General features: G+C 42.0%; 1 protein-coding gene across 2 annotated transcripts in view; it reads left to right on the top strand.

Annotated features, from left to right (window-relative positions):
- LOC149835921 (transcription initiation factor TFIID subunit 14b-like) overlaps positions 1-9,905 on the top strand; it is a 35,785-nt gene extending 25,880 nt beyond the window's left edge. For both annotated transcript variants that reach the window (XM_090008856.1, XM_090008855.1), the window contains exon 6: positions 9,659-9,905. In XM_090008856.1, coding sequence (XP_089864982.1) covers positions 9,659-9,724 — 66 coding nt within the window. In that variant the 3' untranslated portion in view covers positions 9,725-9,905. The remainder of the gene's footprint in view (positions 1-9,658) is intronic.
- The last annotated feature ends 10,508 nt before the right edge of the window (positions 9,906-20,413 follow it).

Raw genomic sequence — 20,413 nt, 5'->3', positions numbered from 1 at the left:
CTGACAGGTGAGACACCGAGACACGAACTCTACTACATCTCGCTTTATCTCGTTCCACCAATATGTCCGCTGGAGGTCCTTGAATATCTTGGTAGAACCAGGGTGAACAGAATACTTCGACCTGTGGGCCTCACTCATCAACTCCTCCCGCGGTGCTTTCAGAACCCACCATTTGTCTTCGAACATGATGGTTCTGTTCTCACAGCGAAATTGCACATCAGGCTTCTGGGCACTTACGTACAACCTCTCGAACTCGGATTCGGTTGACTGAAGCTCCTCGATACGGTCTATAATCTCAGGCCGTGACTGCATCCCAACACAAAGGATATATCCGAAATCGTCTGCAATTGGCTGTCATCTGACAAACTCTTCGATCAAATCCCAACTGCACCCAATCAAACTGGCTGTCGTGACTGAAGTGTTCCTGCTGAGCGCGTTTGCCACCACATTCGCCTTACTAGGGTGGTAAGCGATGGATAACTCATAGTCCTTCAGGAACTCCAACCAACTGCACTGCCTCAAATTCAAATCACGCTGTGTGAATATGTACTTGAGGCTCTTGTGATTAGAGATAATCTCGAACTGCTCCCCATACAAGTAGTGATGCCAGATGTTCAATGCGAAGACAACTGCCGCTAACTCCAAGTCATACGTGGAGTAATTCTTCTCGTGCACCTTCAGCTGCCGAGAAGCGTACGCGATGACCTTTCCGTAATGCATCAAGACACAACCCAGTCCGGTCTTCGAAGCATCATTGTACACCACGAATCTGCCCATCCTAAAAGGCAAAGTCAACACTGAGGCCGTGGTCAACCTCCTCTTCAGCTTTTGAAAGCTCTCCTTGCATTGAGGTGACCAAACAAACTTTACCCCCTTTTGCAAAAGCTGAGTCATCGGAGCAGCTATATGTGAGAAGTCCTGTATGAATCGACGGTAGTAGCCCGCCAATCCCAAGAAGCTCCTGATTTCTGAAACTTTCTTCGGCTGCTCCCAAGACAATACTGCCTCCACCTTGGCTGGATCGACCTCAACACCCTTCTCGGAGATCACGTGGCCGAGAAACATCACCCTATCGAGCCAAAACTCACACTTCGAGAACTTATCATAAAGCTGATGTTCTCTCAATGTCTGCAACGCAATCCGCAGATGCTCTCTGTGCTCCTCCATGCACTCGAAGTAAATAAGAATGTCATCGATGCTGCAGAGGCATTGGTGAGTCCAAAAGACATCACCAAAAACTCATAGTGCCTGTATCTAGACGTGAATGCGGTCTTCGGAACATCCTTTGCCCTGATCTGCAATTGATGGTACCAAGAACAAAGATCGATTTTGGAGAACACCTTTGCCTTCTTCAGCTGGTCGAACAGATCATCAATCATATGTAAAAGGTACTTGTTCTTCATTGTCATCTGGTTCAACATGTGGTAGTCTATGCAAATTTGCATGAACCCATTATTCCTCTTGACAAAGAGAACAGGTGCACCCCAAGGGGACACACTCGATCTGATGAAGCTCTTGTCAATAAGTTCTCGTATTTGCTTCTTCAACTCAACTAGCTCTACAACTGCCATGCAATACGGTGCTCGAGAAACTGGTGTCGTGCCAGGCACTAGCTCGATCGATAACTCGATCTCCCTGTGAGGTGGCAAACCCGAAAAATCCTCGAAAAAAATATCTGAAAATTCACGAACCACATCCAACTACTCTAAAGGTGTCGCCTGACTGTCTGTCGCAGACACTCTGACCAGGAACACCATACAACCTATGTCACATTAGGCGCGGGTGCTGATGTGACACTTTAAAAAAACTTGGGTGCGGGGAGGGTACATATATAATTTTTAACACTTTTAAGTTAACACTACGATTATGCGTGTGCATTTTTGTATATATATATAATATAGATAAAAATGGACTTGATTAGGGTTAACTGAATTTACTTTTAGATAGAAATGGACCTCCGTGTGGTTGACTTCACCTAATACAATGGAAGCTGTGTCCAAGTGTCGCCCCCGCCTGAGTGCGGGTGCGGTGCCCTGTTAGAAGAGTCCGTGTGACATAGCATACAACCCTGCTTGTGGTACTTGGAGATCTTCAATGCCAAGATAATCTTCACCTCACTCACCGGCCTAGTTGTCTGGAACACTAGTGCTGACAAGTTGGGGCGCTCCAACAACACCTTTTCCCGACACTAAAGGATAGCATTGTGTCTGAACAATTAGTCCATACCCAAAATGCCATCATAGAAAGTCATGTCCAGTTTGATAATGTCGACAAACAACTCATGCTCCTCGATGATCACTCGGACTACAGGAAAGTATTTCCCGCAAGAAGAAGATATACCCATCGGAGACATCACATCAAGCGCCTTCTTGAGGCTAGATGAAACAAGATCAAGCAAACTCGCAAAAGAAGACAAGATAAAGGAATGGGTAGCACCCGAATCAAACATCACCCGAGCATAATGGTCAACGACTATGAAAATACCTTCGATCAGGTCAGTTTTATCGTCATGCGTGGCAACTGCGACAACATATACTCTCCTGTTGGTTCTCCGTTGTGCTTGTTGCTGAGGCTTTTGTTGTTGCTGTTGTGGCTGCTGCTGTCCTTCCTAAGCCATCGACTTGTTCGGACAATAAGTAACAATGTGTCTCAGGCAGGGTTACCGGAAGCGCCTAACTAAAAGGGGAAGCGCGAAACGTCGCGCTTCCGAAGCGTGGGGGGAAGCGTCCCCCTTTTTTGGGAAGCGCGTTTCCCTTTAATGGGGGACGCGCTTCCCTTTAATGGGAAGCACGCTTCCCATCACGCTTCCCCCTCGCTTCCCCTGTTTTTTTTTTCAATTTTTTGTATTTTTTATCTTTTATTTTTATTTTTTTCGCTTCCCCCTCGCTTCCGAGACGCTTCCTAGGTCGCTTCCGAGACACTTCCCGAATCGGTCCTAAGTGGTCCCACGCTTCCCCGCTTCCTAAAATTTTGAAAGTGCCTCGCTTCCCGCTCCCGCTTCCTCAACTGGCAACCATGGTCTCAGGCCCCTTGAAGAGTAGACAAGAGCCCTGAGGATGGTTCTTGTTACACCTCCAACACACAAACAAAGTCTTCCCCTGCTGCTGCCTCTGTTGGGGTCGACCCTGCTATTTCCTCTGCCTCTTCGCCTTGCTGCCCGCTGATGGGTTCTTCCTTTCTCCGTTACTGGTGTTGCCCCTGTTGCTGCCTCTTTTCTGTGATCCACCCTTGAACCTCTCCCATTCCTCGTTCAGGATGGATGCAAACTCGATCGCATCGTTGAATATAGTAGGATGGCTCGTCATCACACGAACTCGGAGTTCGTCCTTCAGTCCACAAACGTACTTCGCTGCCCTGCCTTATCATCAACAAAAGGGTTTGGGCAGTAGCGCTCAAAACTCCTGAATTTGGTGGTGTAGTCCACCAAATTCATGTTCCCCTAAACCAAATCGAGGAACTGCTCCTGCATACATTTCCGTGCATAAGCGGGGAAGTATGCATCTAAGAATTCCTTCTTGAAGGTTTCCCAAGGAATGACCTCCACTCCGTCGTACTTCACCTGTCGCAGGGTGTCGCAACACTTCTTGGCATAAAGTCCATCTGCATGTCGTCGAGCACAGGCAGGATGCATAATGCTCTTTCAATCTCCTCGACCCAGCTCTTAGCAGCCTCTGTGTCGGCTTTCCCAGAGAAAGTTGGCGGATCTAACCTAAGAAACTTCTCGAACGTCACTACCCCGGGGTTTGGGGTAACCTCTACGGGATGGACACACGTGGTCTGTTGCGTCGCCTGCGCCTGTACGTCTGTGGTCACTGTCGCTGTCATGGTGTTAAAGACATTCATTATGAAGTCCTTCTGCTCCTGCCAGTTAGCAGAAGCACCGAAAGTCGAAGCTCGGGAGTGGGTATACATCTAAAACATGAAAATTTATTAGAAAACTATACATTGATCAAACCTATGTTACGGGCCCACGCAATACTGAACTCCCGGCGTGGCAGGAGGCCACGCCCATCCTTATGATACTCTGGAAGCTTCTAGGCATGGCAGGAGGCGACACCCAGCCGTTGGTACGGCCACCACCCTGCGGCAGGCGCATCGTAGATGTCGTGGCCAACCTGGCGCACGATCTGGCACGTGCTTGTCAGGAAGCCGTTTTGCTTTTTGTCCTTTTTCCTTTTTGTAGAGTGCGCATCGCCTGTGGGGACCACTCCAGTGCAGGGCTTATAAAGCCCTCTCACTTGTAATGTTTTGGGCATCGAATGAATGAAAGGAATTAGAAGTTTGCTTTCTCCCCTGCTTACTCTCTCTCTCTCTCTGCCCTTTCTTCTCTCCTTTTCCCTTCTTTGTTTTGCTCCCCCTACCGGACCTACCGATCTCTTCTTCTTCTCCGGCCTCCTCTTTGGGTTGGCAAACCCTTACAACAAACCTGCTGTAAGGACCACCAGGCTTGGGCGTGGTTCTCCCAGCCTTCCCCCGAACACCTCCATCATCGCAGGGCCCAACCTGTCCCACTCCACCTCCTGCAACGGAAGCCCCTTCTGGCCTTCCGCAAGCATATCCCTGCCTCACGCAGGCCTTTCGGCTCTCCGCACGCCCCTGCGCTCCCTCCACTTCAATGCCATGCGCCTCAATGCACGACCGTCCCTTGCTGCCACGCACACCTGCGCATGATCATCCGGTGTTGCATCACGCCGCAGGCCTCAGCCGCACCGCACGCTCCCGCGTGCCACTTGCCTCAGCGGCCCGACAAGTAAACTCTACGTGCCCTATCACGCCCTTCTCTCATCGATGCAGTATCTGCTACCGCTCACCGCAACGTGTGCGTGTGCCGCGTGCAAACCTCTCGGTGCTGCGTACCTCAACGTGCATTCGTGCCCTCGGCCGTGAGCATCCATGCACGTTGCTCGCTGCGCCTAAGCCTTGGCCTTGCCAAGCGCCATCCGCACCGCACGCCCTCGAGTGTCGCATGCCCCATGCGCTCCCGCGCGCCTGCGTGCCTCAACGTCGAGCGCGGCCGCCACTGCCGCACAATGCACGCCCCGTGCGCCTCAACGCCGCGTGCTTCACGCGCGGTCGTCCCTGCCGAGTGCCTCCCGCACGGGCTCGCCTCTGCAGTTTGAGCAACCCTCCGCGCGCCACTTGACGAACCCTCTTACCACCGCCATAACATCCAACAAACCTTTTTTGGTAAGCCTCTTTTACAATCATAGCTCACCAGGGAGGTTTTTCGGCACGTGGCATGAGTTTTTCCTTTGTTCCAAAGGGGCGCAGTTTCGAGGTCCGCCCCCTTCAAGAACTTCTCCATCACGGACTGGAGTTAGTGCACCCAAGTGTTGAGCCCGAACTAGCCACTGGGCAAGGTTCGGGTGAAGTTTTTGAACGCTCGGAATTTATGGTCGTATCACCTACCCCCTTAGAATTGATCCTCGCAACAATCATAATCACACAATCACATCATATTCCTAATTGACACAAAAAGGAATTGAATTAAGATATTCTCACAGTCTATCATATGAAATTTAAACAAATTCATATTAGTAAAGAAAAATATCAGGTAGCTCTTACCAGCGATGAAAACTGCTCTGGAGTACGAGTCGTGACTTTTTGACAAATTTGGATAATGCTTAATTACCAAAAGAAAATTTTGGTAAAAAAAATGGTTAGAATGTAAGATTTTGTGGTCTGCTCTGATACCAAACCTATAACGACCCCAACTCATCTCCGTTGAAAAGTGATTTTTTTTAAACAATTACGGAAACCATATCTAGAGATCTGGGGCCTTACAGACATATCACAATTCAAACCACAAGGGATCTTACATTAACTCAACAATCAACTAATTAACTTTATTCATCAATAACTAAAGTTTAAGAATATAATCAAATAAATGTTAATAATTATGGAGCCACACTATCCCAAAGAAAATATCATAAAGTAGTCACGTAGCCTCGTAAGCCCTATATAACAGACATCCTCATCATTGGGCTTCAGGTCCTGTAAAAAACATAAAGGGCATATGGTCATAATCAAAGATCTTGCGTACGAATTCCTTTAAAGATCCAAATAGGCGAGAAAAGCATAAATCAAATCCATGCAATATATTTAGAGGAATATAACTATAACAGGCTCACAACTCAATAGCTATTTAGGCATTCATGATTAAATATCATGCATTGACAATAGCTAACAGGGAAATAAACAAGTAAAATTGCATGAACTAATGTAGAACAATAAATATACATGATATTAATGCACATGCATGAGTAACTTATTAAATCATTATCAAAGTTTTCTTTTATATGCATGTTTCTATTAAATGTACATAAATTTAGTTTCACTTTTCATTAAAACCTGCATATACTGAAAACGGGCACAATAATTCTCAAAGTTCAAGATAGGTCCCTAGTTTTAGCTTAACACATAATTTGTATTTTATTACTGGGTTTCACACTTAGCCCTCGACCAATATCAGGAATCAACACCATCCATCAGAACATTAGAAATCAACATCTAATGTCGGGACACCAGGTAAATCAACATCCACTAATGCCACTTTCTTGGTATACCAATAACAACAACTGCGTCTACACACCACCCCTAGGAAAAGTGACGGGAAACTCTCTAAAACTATGATCGAGAGACAAATTACCATATAGGGTTAAAGGGCACAATCGCACACAGAGTTTTAGTATTCTCACGGTTCTCCAAAATCGCCATTCAGGATTCCTACACTGTGGAAGAGACATCTAGAAAAAATATTAATTACACAGTTTTATCTCTTTTATTTTTTTTATCAAAAAACAAATTCTTTACATAAGATTAGTTTTGTAAATCAACATGCAAAACACCACACGGGACCATAGCCCGTTATAAAATTTAACAGTGCAATTAATTCAGAAATCAATAGTTTTCAAATGGATTTTTACATTGCATAAAATAAAACTTAGACCAATACCTGTTCGTGGCCCACATGGCCTACAATGGTTCACATATAGACCACTGATGCATCTCAAGCAAAAACCACATAGAACATATGACTATGCAATCATTCAACATACCCACAAATGCACATTTATTCACACTCTATACGAATATACATGAATAACAAATTTTATATGCATATGAACACACACTTGCAATATACATTTTTGTCTTCATGGTTCATCTCATACATAACATGCAAACATGCTCATGATCATGTTAATGCAACAACATTAAAACTTTAGAATATGCATATCTATACCATGATCATATGAAAATAACAAATATTTTTGCCAATTCGGGCAAGCTCGGGATACCAATCAAAACATACCAAGCCCGAAGCTATGCTGCCCCGTAAACGGGACAACACTAAGACTCCATTGACAATCGGCTGGGCTTAGGCAAAACCATCCCAGCCCCAACCCCAACCGATGACCATATGCAGTCGCATGTTGTTTTCTGCACATATGTGGTGTCTCTTCACGACACTTAACCATATAATTTTTTTTGTGAGATTTTATGACACATGAACAGTTATATAAAAGCATGCATAATCAGTCATACAACATTTTTTAGCAACATTCATGAGGCATGACAGTTATGTAAAAGTGTGCGTAACAGTCATATAGAAGCATGCATTTTGTGACATTTTATAAAGCATGAACAATCTTATCATGACATACATGAACAATCTTATCATGACATACATGAACAGTCACATGAATATGTATTTAAGCAATCCGATAATTTGTCATGTAACAGACTGCAAAACAGTTATATGACAGGCTGAAAATCTGCCATATATTTGGCCAAGAATTCAGTCATGTACAGGCCGAAAAATCAGCCATACAATTGGCTGAAAATCTGAGTATGTATAGGCCAAAAATTTAAGTATATACTGGCCAAAAATTTAAGTATGTAGAGGCCAAAAATATGAGTACCTACTGACCGAAAATCTAAGTATGTATAGGCCAAAAATTTAAGTAAGTACAGGTAAAAAATCTAAGTATATACAAGCTGCAAATTTATATATGTACAGGATATGGATTCAGATCTAAGATTCAACTCTATATCCAATATCCATATGGATCTTGAACTGGATCATATTCTAATTAATAGGTCTTGGACTGAGTCCAGATCCATATTAACTTGGATCATATGGATCGGATTCGGTTCGATTCAACCCAGACCGGGCCCATCGAGACAAGCCTTTTTTAAAAAAATATGATTTTTGCGCCAACCGTAACCCAAATTTAGGAAAATAAAATATCGTTGAAATCAGCATTTTGAATCCCATCTAATGATGTATAACTTGAATTTCGCCTTTGAATTTTGCTTGAATTTAACCCGAATTTCACTTGATTTTAAATGTAAAAAATAAAAGTTTTTATCATATCTTGTTTGGCTCATTTAGGTATTGTCGATGAGACTTGGGTCAAGCCCACATTCAATTGACGCCACCTAAAATAGAGTATTTATCGATTTTTCGTCCCGTTGACACCCCTAGTGCTGACTAGGCTTACGGATCTCTCCACAACTTATGTGATGCCCTTTGTTGTTGCTTGGATTGATGATAGACATATTGAACCTGTTTGGTTTATATATGAAACAAACTCTGAAGCACCATTTCTGCTAAACCATAGAAAACCATAGCCAAATGTGAAAATGAACCTTTGAGTAGTAAAATAGGGGCGAAGCAGAAATCAGAAATTCACCCAATTTTTTTCCAGAATCTAAAAGTTTTCAAGGGAAGGAAAAGCATAATTTCTGCTTCGGGTTGTACTTTATAATGCACCATTATATCATATGACATGTAAAATGTGTCTACATCCATGTCATTGGTTGGTGAGGTGTATTGTATACCCATTGTGTTATCTGATAGAACCTAGATGTTAAAACTTATTGTGTTGCAACTTTTGAATCAACCATGCGTTCTATTATCATCAAATTCCCTTATAAATATATTCTTTCCATAATTTCAAGCTTTTAATTTGCCTTTACTAGTAAGTGCTGTATTATCATGGGCAATGCATGATTGGGATTTCTCTTCTATAGTTGAAGTTACCTCGTCTATAACTAATGCAGGTATGGTCTTAGGCAGATACTTCATATGGTCCAACTTTGATTCGAAATAAGTTGTCTCCTTATGTATAGTTCTACCATTAGTCGTATTTGTCATATTTATTAGGTTTATATAAGATCTTTTAAAGGATCATCTTGATCTGCTTAGCACAATCAGATTTGAGCTTGACTAAAAAACAATAACGACTTGAACAGCAGTGGCCGGGGCTCAACTTGGTTTCTTATATAGGTCTACATGCTAGAAGGAGGTGGCCTGAGTGACAAAGTGCATATTATGGAAATCTATTCCTTTGGTACATGATTTTGCTTGAGTTCTATTGAAATCCCCTGTATTGTGTGTGTGTGTGTGTGAGAGAGAGAGAGAGAGAGAGAGAGAGAGAGAGAGAGAGAGAGAGAGAGAGAGAGAGAGAGAGAGAGAGAGAGAGATTATTGTGGTAAGTGTAGAATAACTTTGATAAATTTTCTCTTGAACATGTTTGTGTCTGAACAGAACATGAATTGTCTTTTTGCACAGTTTCAATTGCGGCCTTGTTGAAACGATAGAATGCAATTGCAAAGTGCATGCTATGATGGTAATACGCCTTGTTTTTTCCAGGTACAAGCACATATTGTAAAACTCAAGAAGCAGTTAAGTGCATTGGAATCATCTCAAAACAGATGAAGCGTGGAATGCATCCAGTGATAGGCAACCTAAATGTTACCATGCAGAGGAGTTTGTAATGGCCAGGATGCCTGATGCTGCTTTGTTCTAATTACTCATTTTGACTTGTCTGTAAATTAGCTAATTGTGATTATGCAAATTATCTTTAAAAGATATAGGGAAAACACCAACCCGTAATCAAGAAGACAAGTACCCAGACCAACAAAGAAAAACCAAGAAAAGGGACAATTCACTAATATTCACTTGTTCACACATAAACTACAACGCCAACACATATATAGGTATTGAGGCCCTTTGTACACACTTCTAATATAATTAATTGGACTTTTGACCTTTGTAATATAATTAATATAAAAAAGGTGACTTTCGACCTTCTTCTAGTAGGCCTCAATACCATAGTTACCGGAAGCACCTTCCTAAGGAGGGAAGTGCACTTCTGAAGTCATGGGGGATACTCTCTTTCCTTTTGTGGGAAGTGCACTTCCTACTCGCTTCCCAAATCACTTTTTATTTTTCACTTGTTTGACCTTCGCTTCTCAATTGCTTCCTCTTCGTTTCCCCACCACTTTCCCTTTGTTTTCTGTGTTTTTCATGTTATTATAATTTTTACATCTCCCTCGCTTCCTACTTGCTTCCCACTTGTTTCCCGTTGTTTCACACACATTTCCTTTTTCGCTTCTCATACGCTTTCAGATTGCTTCCAAAATGAATCCTGCTTCATGCTTCATACCATTTTTTGACACTCACTTCCGTACTTTCCCTTCACGCATTGCTTCCTGTATCCAATTTTCACTTCCTAGTAACTCTGCTCAATACTAACTATGATTTTGATGTTAATATCCTCTAGTGACCTGCTAATACACTACTATTTGCATACATAACTCAAGCAAGTCATATTATTTCCACAAACTCTTCACATACCAACTACTTGCACAGCTCTACCACATGCATGCCATAAATCAAAAACCATTACAAGACTCCACATGTACCACTAGTTAGGCCCAATTCGTGAATGAGTAACTTACATAACTACCACATATTAACTGTTTGTCGTGCCTATGCTGCCCATACCATATTCTGTACATATTGAGAGTACCTTTGAAATCTCTACACGACACATTTTGCCAAAATGCCCAAAGCACCTAATTATAAAACAATGTTAATCTTTGACCAAAGACCCGAGTAAAAGAGCTCTCGAATGAGTTTTTATATATCTCCTTCCCAAGCGCGTGTGCATCCAAGCCAAAGCAGATCCTTTTTCCAACACGGATATGCCATGAGGCATCGACTTCAGACCAGGCAACTTCTGTTGTTCACATATTTTATGTGTGCCAGGATAAATGTGTTGTTTCTTCATTATTCTATTTTGGTTGCCTTGTTGTGTTAGATGCCCTTTTTCATTGCATAAGTTGCTTGCTAATGGCTTCATCAGAAGATGTTGATTGCTAATTCCATTGGAAGTAATGCTTGCCGATCAATCTTAGTGAAACTCACATCGTTTAAGCTTTGAACAAAATGGTCTAAACATAGCATGGAAAGCAAAGCAATGAGACGCTAAAGTGGATGAGGAATCTGTTGGACAAAGATTGCAATCTCTTGGAGCTCTTAATGTTGGTCAAACAGCGATGGGATCTGGTGTTCAGATCCCATTCTTTACACTAAAAAGAGGAAAAGCAAAAGCAAGAAACCAGATCTTGAAAAGGCTGTTATCTGATCCTCTTTAGTGGTCATCATCTCTTTGCAATAGTTAGTATTCTCAATTCAAAAGGCTTTCTAATTGAAAAGGGACTTTTCTCTGCTTAACCTTTTTTCTACTTTTTTAATTATGGATAAAGGGAACCCACCCGTGCAAGGCGGTTGAGGGAGGATTTACCGCTTCACCTGTTACTTTGTCAATTGCCTCTCGAGGATTTAAAACCTCCGTTTCCCGTACCCTGTTCACTGAATGGTTCTCCCCAATTTTGAGCCCAGCAGGGTCTGCTCACCTCGAGTAACAAACTCTTGATGTCCTTCAGCCAACTCACTTGCAGAGCCCATATGGGCTTTTAGCATTTGATTTTACATCATGTAAACCATCAATTAGAGTTTAACAAATTGGAACTAGAACAATGCAAATTAATTCGATTCAATAAGCCCAGAAGTCCCATATTTGGTTATGTTCTTTTCTTTTTTTGTGAAAACGACATTTTTGATGCTTGTTATACATATGGGCATATCAATTCACATCTTGGTGTTGCATTTTCAAATTTTGGGTTTATATGCATGAGATATCATGCTTGTGGTGTATGGCTCAATTCTTGCTTGGGTAGCTGGCAATGTGGGCTCAAAATGTTTGGAGATGAACAGTACATTCCAAACACCAAGAATTTCAAGAATGTGGGGGCATGAGGTGAAGGATGTCTTGTTATTTTCAGCTAAACATGAAAACAAAGTTTACCTTCCATTATCATATTAGAAATCTACACCTTTGTAGGCCATCAGTGTGATAGCAAAGGATCAACATGAAAAAAGGAAATAAGGGACGTCGTGTCATAATGAAAAGTGCTTCGCAAGAGTAACATGGTAGCCATGTGCTAAAGCAACGTCAGGGTCCCTATCATCCAGCCAAAACGTCCTGTTGGTTGCTTCATGTGATAAAGAAGGTGGCCCCCCTAGGTATTTCTTTCATTAAGGAATCCAATTTCCTCATTCGTGGGGTCCCCTCATTACAGCCTACTCTCACCAGTACCTGTTTTTACCTATACATATTCACATAAGCACGGACAGGATCTCTCTCTCTCTCTCTCTCTCTCTCTCTCTCACAGTGGAGGGGCTGCCTCAATGGATAAACGTTGCTCTAGGACACAACTGAAGAAAAGGGACACATACACGTGAGAGAGAGGGACAGTTGAAATGGTTGTGTTGCTCGATGGATAAAAGTTACTCTATAGGAGCAGTTAGTGCACGCCACCTTGTGTTTGGTTGGAGCAGTTAGTTCACAGCACCTTGTGTTGGGACGTTGCAAGTTCAAAACCCAATGATACCATGTGCAACAGGTGCGGTCTGTCTAACCCCAGCTTGACTATAAAAAAAATTAACACTATAGGAGAGAGAGAGAGAGAGAGAGAGAGAGAGAGAGAGAGAGAGAGAGAGAGAGAGAGAGAGAGAGAGAGAGAGAGAGTAATTAAATGAGCAGTGTCATCTTCTAAAGATTAAAACCTGCATCCAAACAAGCAGTCGCCATCGCCTATGCTATGCAGTCTCTCTCTAGTCCGCCAAATTTCGCGGCGGAACGCAATTCTCGCGAACTGTTGCAGTGGCTGATCACAGGAGGCCAAGCTCACCACAAGAAGCACAGAGAATTGCTGCGACCTGTCTAAGGCCAATATTCAAATGATTATTGAAAGAGACCAAGTCTGATACATACTGGCCTCAGAACATGGGAAATTTAGCTCACTTATTATCTGCAGTTGGTAATGGTCCCACTTTGTAGATCTTGAGGACCACATTTGCCATTAATCATCTCTCTGTTTGTTGGAATGTTAGGGGCTTAAATTGTTCCACAAAACGTCTGTTTTTGGCTAATTGAGTTAGGGAGTAAAAGCCCGACCTTCTTGCTTTATGTGAAACTAAAATGGAGGTCATCCCGCTCGTGGTCGTCTGTAGCATTTGGCAAGGAGCTGACTATTTCTTTAAGCCAGCGGTAAATCATGCAGGAGGTATCTTTATCTTGGGAAAACAGTCTTTAAATTTATCTCAGCTGGATGTGAGTCTTTTTTCTCTGTCTGTTGCTTTCAATTTGCAGGCAGTTGATAGAAGGGTAGTGGTTTCTGTTGTTTATAGCCCTAATCTCACCGCTATGAGGCCCACTTTTTGGGATGATTTGGATAGGGTTGTCGTTTCCAACGCGTATTGTCACCTTCTTATGGGGGATTTCAATTGTTTGCTATCTATCCATGACTCTAATAACCTCGTAATTCCTAATCTCTCTATGCGATGTTTCCAAGACTTTGTTTATCGACATTTCCTCTATCCTATTCTTTTAACCGGAGAGCGCTTCTCTTGGTCGAATAGGCGGTCTCATCCGTGTTGTAGGGTCCTTGATAGGGTCTTTGTCACCCCTAATTTATTGGACCTCATTCCCGACATTAAGTGTGTGTTGTTTGCTCCCTCTATCTCGGATCATGGGCATATCATCACTCATTGGGGGAATGACTTTCAACCCATCAGGAGCTTTGCGTTTGAAGAATGGTGGCTTCAAGAGCCAGATTTTCTCTCTGTTATTGCTAATTCTTGGAACAAACTTGTTGATGAGCATTGTCCTGCACTCCGGGTTCAAAATAAGCTTTCTCGTCTAGCTAAGGATATCAAAGCTTGGCTTCATAGTCGTAAGGTGAAGAAATTTCAGCAAATGGCCCATGGGATCAAGAGATTTCTACGTTGTATCAGTCTATGTCTTCTCCTGACTCTCTTTCTGATTTGCAACTTCTCAGTCTTCAGGCCAGGTCCTTAGAATTAACTATGCGCTTGAAAAGCTGGAGGGTCAAAGAGGAAATTCGTTGGAAGCAGAGGTCTAGGGTGAAATGGCTTGCGACTGGTGATGACAACACTAAAATTTTTCACTTATATGCTTCCCATCGTCATAGGAGGAATGTTGTTCCTTCTATTTCCATTGAGGGTATTTCTTATCTCAATCAACACGTTAATCCTGCAGTCTCGCTATATTTTAAGGACTTATATTCTGCTTTGTTAACTGTGGAGGGTGTCTTTGGTAATATCTTAGTTGGGTCAATTCAGCCTGAGCAAGCCAGATCTATGCAAAGGAGGTTCTCTGACGATGAGATTTTTAGGGCAATTAAGGATATGTCAGGTTGGAAAGCGCCTAGCATTGACGGGTTTTATGTCGACTTTTTTAGAATCTTTTGGGACTGTGTTAAATCAGACGTGGTGAGCATGTTGGATGATTTCCATCGTAACTCCAGATTGCCTTATCATTTTCATGTTGCTATTATTTCGCTCATTCCGAAAGATGATGAGGCCACTGATATTTCATGATTCCGCCCAATCTCAGTTATGAGTGCTCTCTATCGGATGTTTGCCAAGGTTTTGGCGAATAGGCTGAAATCGGTGGCTAACCAAATTTTTTCAGACTCTCAGTTCGCCTTTATCCGTAATAAGCGGGCCCAACACTCGTTCATCATGGTGTCCGAGGTTGTTCATTCCTTGCAGCATAACGGTCAACCTTACTTTGTCCTTAAATTAGACTTTCATAAAGCTTTTGACTCTGTGCATTGGCCATTTTTATTTCAAATGTTAGCAAATTTTGGTATTGGTCATCGTTTTTCTGGTTGGGTGAGGGAGCTGGTCTCAAATGCCCAGGCCATGTTAAATATCAATGGTGTTAGAGGAGACCAGTTCAAGCTGGGACGGGGTTTGCAGCAATGGTGCCTCCTATCGCCTTTGTTGTTTAATGCAGTTGTTGAGGGTCTTGTGGTCTTGTTTAAGCGAGCTGCTGTCTTGTGTTTCATTGATCCTTTGCAGGTTTTTGACTTCCCGGGTCATATTCTTACTTATGTTGATGATATGATCATTTTTGGTCGTGCAAATGTTCAACAGATCCCTATCTGGGCTTTCTCTAAATGAGACCAAATACTCTATTACCATGTTCAATGTTAATGCCAATATGCTTGCAGTTGGAACGAGAATTTTTAATTGCACTATTTCTGAAATGCCTATTATGTACCTGGGCTTGCCGTTACAAGTGAAGCACCTATCTTTTGCTGCTTGGGCTCCAACGCTTCAAAAAGTGAAGCGCAAATTTCTTTCGTGGCAGTCGTCTTATCTCTCCATCGCTGGCCGTCTAACCTTAGTCAGACATGTTTTTTCAACTATTCAAGAATTTTTCATGTCTATGTTTGTGATGCTTGTGGGAGTAGAGAAGCAACTGACGCACTTGCTGGCAGGTTTTCTATGGTCTGGGTGTCAACTCAAGGGTAAGCGTCACTTGATTGGTTGGCGTTCAGTGGTCTTACCTCGACGTATGGCTGGTTTAGGCATTCCTGCGCCCAGACTGTGAAGCATTGTTCTTGTCGCCAAGCAATGTTGGTTGACCCATCAACCAGATAACCCTTGTGCTAGTTTGCTTCTTGCTAAATATGGGGCTCCAGCTCTTATCCCGGTTCGTTTGGGAACCCAGGATTTGGCGCTCTCGCACTTGCGTAAATCATGGTTGAGGGCTTTAACCTGCTTTAGAGACCATTTTGAGGACTCTAGAAATTTTGGTCAGTGGTTGCAGTGGGTGTTGGCTCCAAGCGGAGAGTTTCTCACAAAAAAACTCTATAGATCGTTGCTCTCGCCCGGAGCTGATTGGTTTCCCGAGGATGTGCTTTGGGCGAAGGGTCCTTCTCCCCGTTCTCGAGTCCTGGCTTGGTTAATTCTGCACGATAGGATCCAAACCCATAGTAATTTAAAGAAGCGGGGCATTCAGCTCTCGAGTTGGTGCGTGCTTTGTCAAGCTGCAGAAGAATCTACGTTTTACTTGTTCTGGTCTTGCCCAATATTTGTGGAACTCTTTAGCAGGACCTGGAGGCATCCGAAAGTGTTTGTTAAGGAGAAGTCCTTTGTGCTAGATCTGATCTTGGGGCTGGTTTGTATTAGGCGCAGCAAGAGGTGGAGGTTCATTTGGCGGACGTGGTTGCTTACTTCTTGGTGGTTTGTTTGGATGGCGCGAAACGATGCTCGTTTTCGTCAAATTCCAGTTAACATTCAAAACCTGGTGCATAAAATCTTGGTAGATGTTTATGCAATCTTGTGTATGCATCTTACTGATCTTCCGCTCCCTCCTGCTAATGCTACCTCTCTTTTGCCACAATCTGGGCAAGCGGCTCCGGCGTGAGCCCGTTTATCTGTCTGATGTTCTTTTCTCTTGTGCTTTCTTTATTTGTTTTGGCTTTTGCTCTTGTTCAGTTCATGGGTTCAACATTTTGTTGATCTTCATGAGTGGTAATGTTGAATTACTTTCGTCTCTCTCTCTCTCTCTCTCTCTCTCTCTCTCTCTCTTTTGCAGTAGTATTTACTTCCGATATTGTGGTAAATCTACCTTTACATGAAGACCGCATCTAAGGTGGACATGGACCTTTTGTTAGCATCTAGTCTGGCTTATTGTTTCTTTAAAATCAGTTGGCCAAAGGGCAAAGGTACGAGCCCATGAGGGCTTGGTGGCCGTATTTTGTCACCTGACATGGGATGATCATGGTTCAAAATCCACCAGAAGCAGCCTTCCCTGCATGGTTTAAACTTGGTGTACTCCCTAGTAGGCAAGGAACCTCAAGGGTCATAGGCCAGCAAATATGCTGTTAGCGATTGAGACATTTTCTTAGCTACAAAAGGGCAACTTTCTTCGATCTTGATTCACTTACAAACGAAGGTGACAAGTGTGGCAACTTCGTGATTATATATTTGTTGATACTATTAACTATTAATTAACATAAATTTGTGAGATCATTGATTACCATGACTTTAGACGAATGTAGCCTGAATCGGCTATTTTTAATAATTGTAAAAAATACCAAAAAATAAAATTTTAATATTATTTTAATGGTTTTAACACGTGTTACGTTATGATTGACAAATAATAATTGTTTATAATTTTTAAGGCACGGAACTATTCAGTTGAGTATTGGTATCGGCAGATACAACTGAATCGGTGGCCCAACGATTCATGGCTGATACCCATACTGACAACATTGCTTTAGACAAATTTTTTTTTGTTATTGTTTTAGTTTGTTTGATATGGTTTGGGCCAAACAAAGATATTGTGTTCACTAACAAAGGCTTATATTCAATGTAAAACTTTTGAATCTAAAACCAACTTGATTTTTAAGTTTTGAAGAAATAAAAAATGAGAGTAGCATTTTTTTTTTTAAATTTAAAGATGTATTCACCAATCAGAGTTATTGGCATTTTCCAAAGCCATCATTGTGACTATAGCATGAAATTATTGTGGTCTGTAATGTCATTGGTGTTAGTAGAAAGAAAAGTGTAGGTAGCAATCAAGTTGACATATATAGGTGCATGTCAGCATGACACAGACCAAAAGAGATAAAAAAAGAGACACTTCACCAGACCTTCGTGGGTGATGTCTTTGAGTTGTTGGTTGGTTCTCTAAGGGTATAGGGTATGTTTGGAAGCAAAAAAAATATATACATATATAAGATTTTTTTTTTGCTTACGATAAGTTTTGATTTTTCCCTTGTCTGTATAGTATCAGAAAGATGGAGTGAAAAATGTGAGATAAACGAGAGAAAGAGAGAGGTGTCCACTAAAGTTATCAAACCAAAGACAAAATTTTGTGTATTAAACACTCGCCCTCCATCAGGTCTTGTGTCCCACGCCTGATAGGCCCTGTCCCCAGTATGATCAGGTGCTTAATGCACAAATATTTGTGCAATTATATTGCACCTGATCACCCTCCATCTTGACACAGGGCCTGTCAGGTGTGGAACTCAAGACCTGATGGAGGGTGATGGGGTGCTTACCTGCACAAATTTTTGTGCAATCATATTGCACTCGATTCGGACTCTTTCATCAAACATCAATAAAGAGCTACGTCAAGTTGTTGGTACTCTATCAGTACAAAAGCGAAAAAGCAATGTGTAAAAAAACAAATTTTCATTTAAAGTCTTAATTTTTGCCTGATATTCCGAAAAAGGCCCTATGTTTTCTTAAAAGAAAATTCCAGGACTTAATTTTTCACCATCCTGTCAAATAGATTAATAACTTAAGAATAACTGCACGATCTGGTTTACCCGAACCAGTAAGAAGACCCGATTAAGACCGAGTCCGGATCTGAAGGTCCACATGAGTCTGAACCAAACCCTACCCGTTGACACCAAGTTTCAACTAGAGGTTAAAACCAATGTTGTAACAATAGTCTGGACTCTGGAACCCTAAATCGATTCAGGGAATCAGGTGATTTACATTCAGGGCCGAATCGCTTTTTAAATCGGCCAACTTTTAACCACAAAAAGACGTGTCAAAAAATATTCAAAAAATATTTTCGACCATTTTGCAAGTTGTCTTTGTTGAAAGCAACGATCATAATATATATCGATAAAAATAATAACATGACTTATTGTTTTATTAGGCATTATTGTGTGATCTCATAAATATGAAAGGGATGGAAACCTTTTCAAAAACAGGATAGGAATGCACGGCTGAACCAATTGGTCTTTTTTTTTTTGAAAAGGATTTTTATTAAAACAAAGAGCAAAATGAAGAGGTAGGTAACAAGATCAAGTCACTGGCTAGACTTTTCCACAAATGTCCACCCAATCCAGGTTTGAAGATCTCTCCCCTGGTTAACAAAATGAAGCCTAAGATAGCCCTTGTAATTTGCTATGGAACACCTTAGGTTCTGCAGTCTGATCTTCAAAGATTCTACAATTATGCACCTTCTGTGCCACTGATGCAACCATCAATGCCATACTTTGCTCTTTTTTTTTTTTACAGGGAGAAACTGCCTCAGGCACAGAGACCTAGCCGTGCTGGCTCAGCCTGCCATATATACTTGCGGTCTCTGTTCATGTCAGCATAAAACTCCGAGGGCTTGTGTCGCCAAGCTTCGGTTTACGCAGGAGGGTGACGCCCATGAGATTTGAACCTAGACTGCCCGTCAAACAGTCGAGGCCCCATCCCACTAAGCCAAACCCCTTGGGTCTTCTTCTCCCTTTGCTTAGCCTAATAAGTCCTAACTAGATCCCTGTTTTGAGAACCAATTAATTATGAACTAGGTGTAAGTCTAGGCGCAAAGTCCTTGACCTTACATTTTTTAGAACAGGTAGGGATTGGACGTGATTTAATGCTACAGTTGCTACTAACCAGAGGCCTATGAACAGCTGTATAAACTGGACGTTTGGATTTAATTTTTAGTTCAATCACATGGATGTGTTGTACATACTTCATTTTGTATGAATTGGATCTTTGGTTGTTCAATTATCAGGTTTTCTTAAGACTTGAAAATCCATAGCCTATAATTTTTATAAATTTCAAAAAGTTATATTTTTTCGTCAAAAAAGCACAATTTAAGTGTTGATTCTTGAAAATGAATCATGTCAAATGCATCTGTGGGATCAGATCAATAAAAAAAGTGCTAGAAATGCTTGGGTTGCATATTTAGCAGTTTGTATATTCTCACGACCCTAGATTGGACTACCTCCTCCCCCTATCCCATGTCCCGAATCAGGTATATCAAAGGCAGTGTTGGACCTCCTCGGCATCAAGACAACCCACCCAAGGGTTTGGTCTTGGGGAATACTGGTCTTGGAGTCCTGAGTCCCCACCAAAAGTTGAATAAGAGAAAATGGACAAAAGAAGGGCTGCAAATGGATAACGTACAACATCCAAGTCGGTCTATAAAAATCCATCCACAAACTCCCCTCGAAACAAAATACAGGTAACCCACTTGCAGATAGCGATAAAATCTTAGATAAAAAAATAAAAGCAATACCTACTGGAGGAGTCTAGAGCCGGTTTCCTACCTTAAATTTCAGCGGATCCAACTTCGTGGTAAGTTGGTCGGGGTTGCAGAGCGATGGGCCTGCCCGTAAGGTGGAGGTTCGGGGGGGAGTTAGCCTCCTTAGGCAAATTTTGTGTGTAGTATCTCAATTTAATAAGAAATTTCAGTGCAATCGTAGACGTAGGCAACTCTTA

The sequence above is a fragment of the Nuphar pumila genome, chromosome 6 (assembly GCF_984573655.1).
Source record: "Nuphar pumila chromosome 6, dmNupPumi1.hap1.1, whole genome shotgun sequence".
Lineage (NCBI taxonomy): Eukaryota > Viridiplantae > Streptophyta > Magnoliopsida > Nymphaeales > Nymphaeaceae > Nuphar > Nuphar pumila.
The sequence above is the reverse complement of the archived record's forward strand: the minus strand, read 5'-3'. Positions and strand labels throughout refer to the sequence as shown.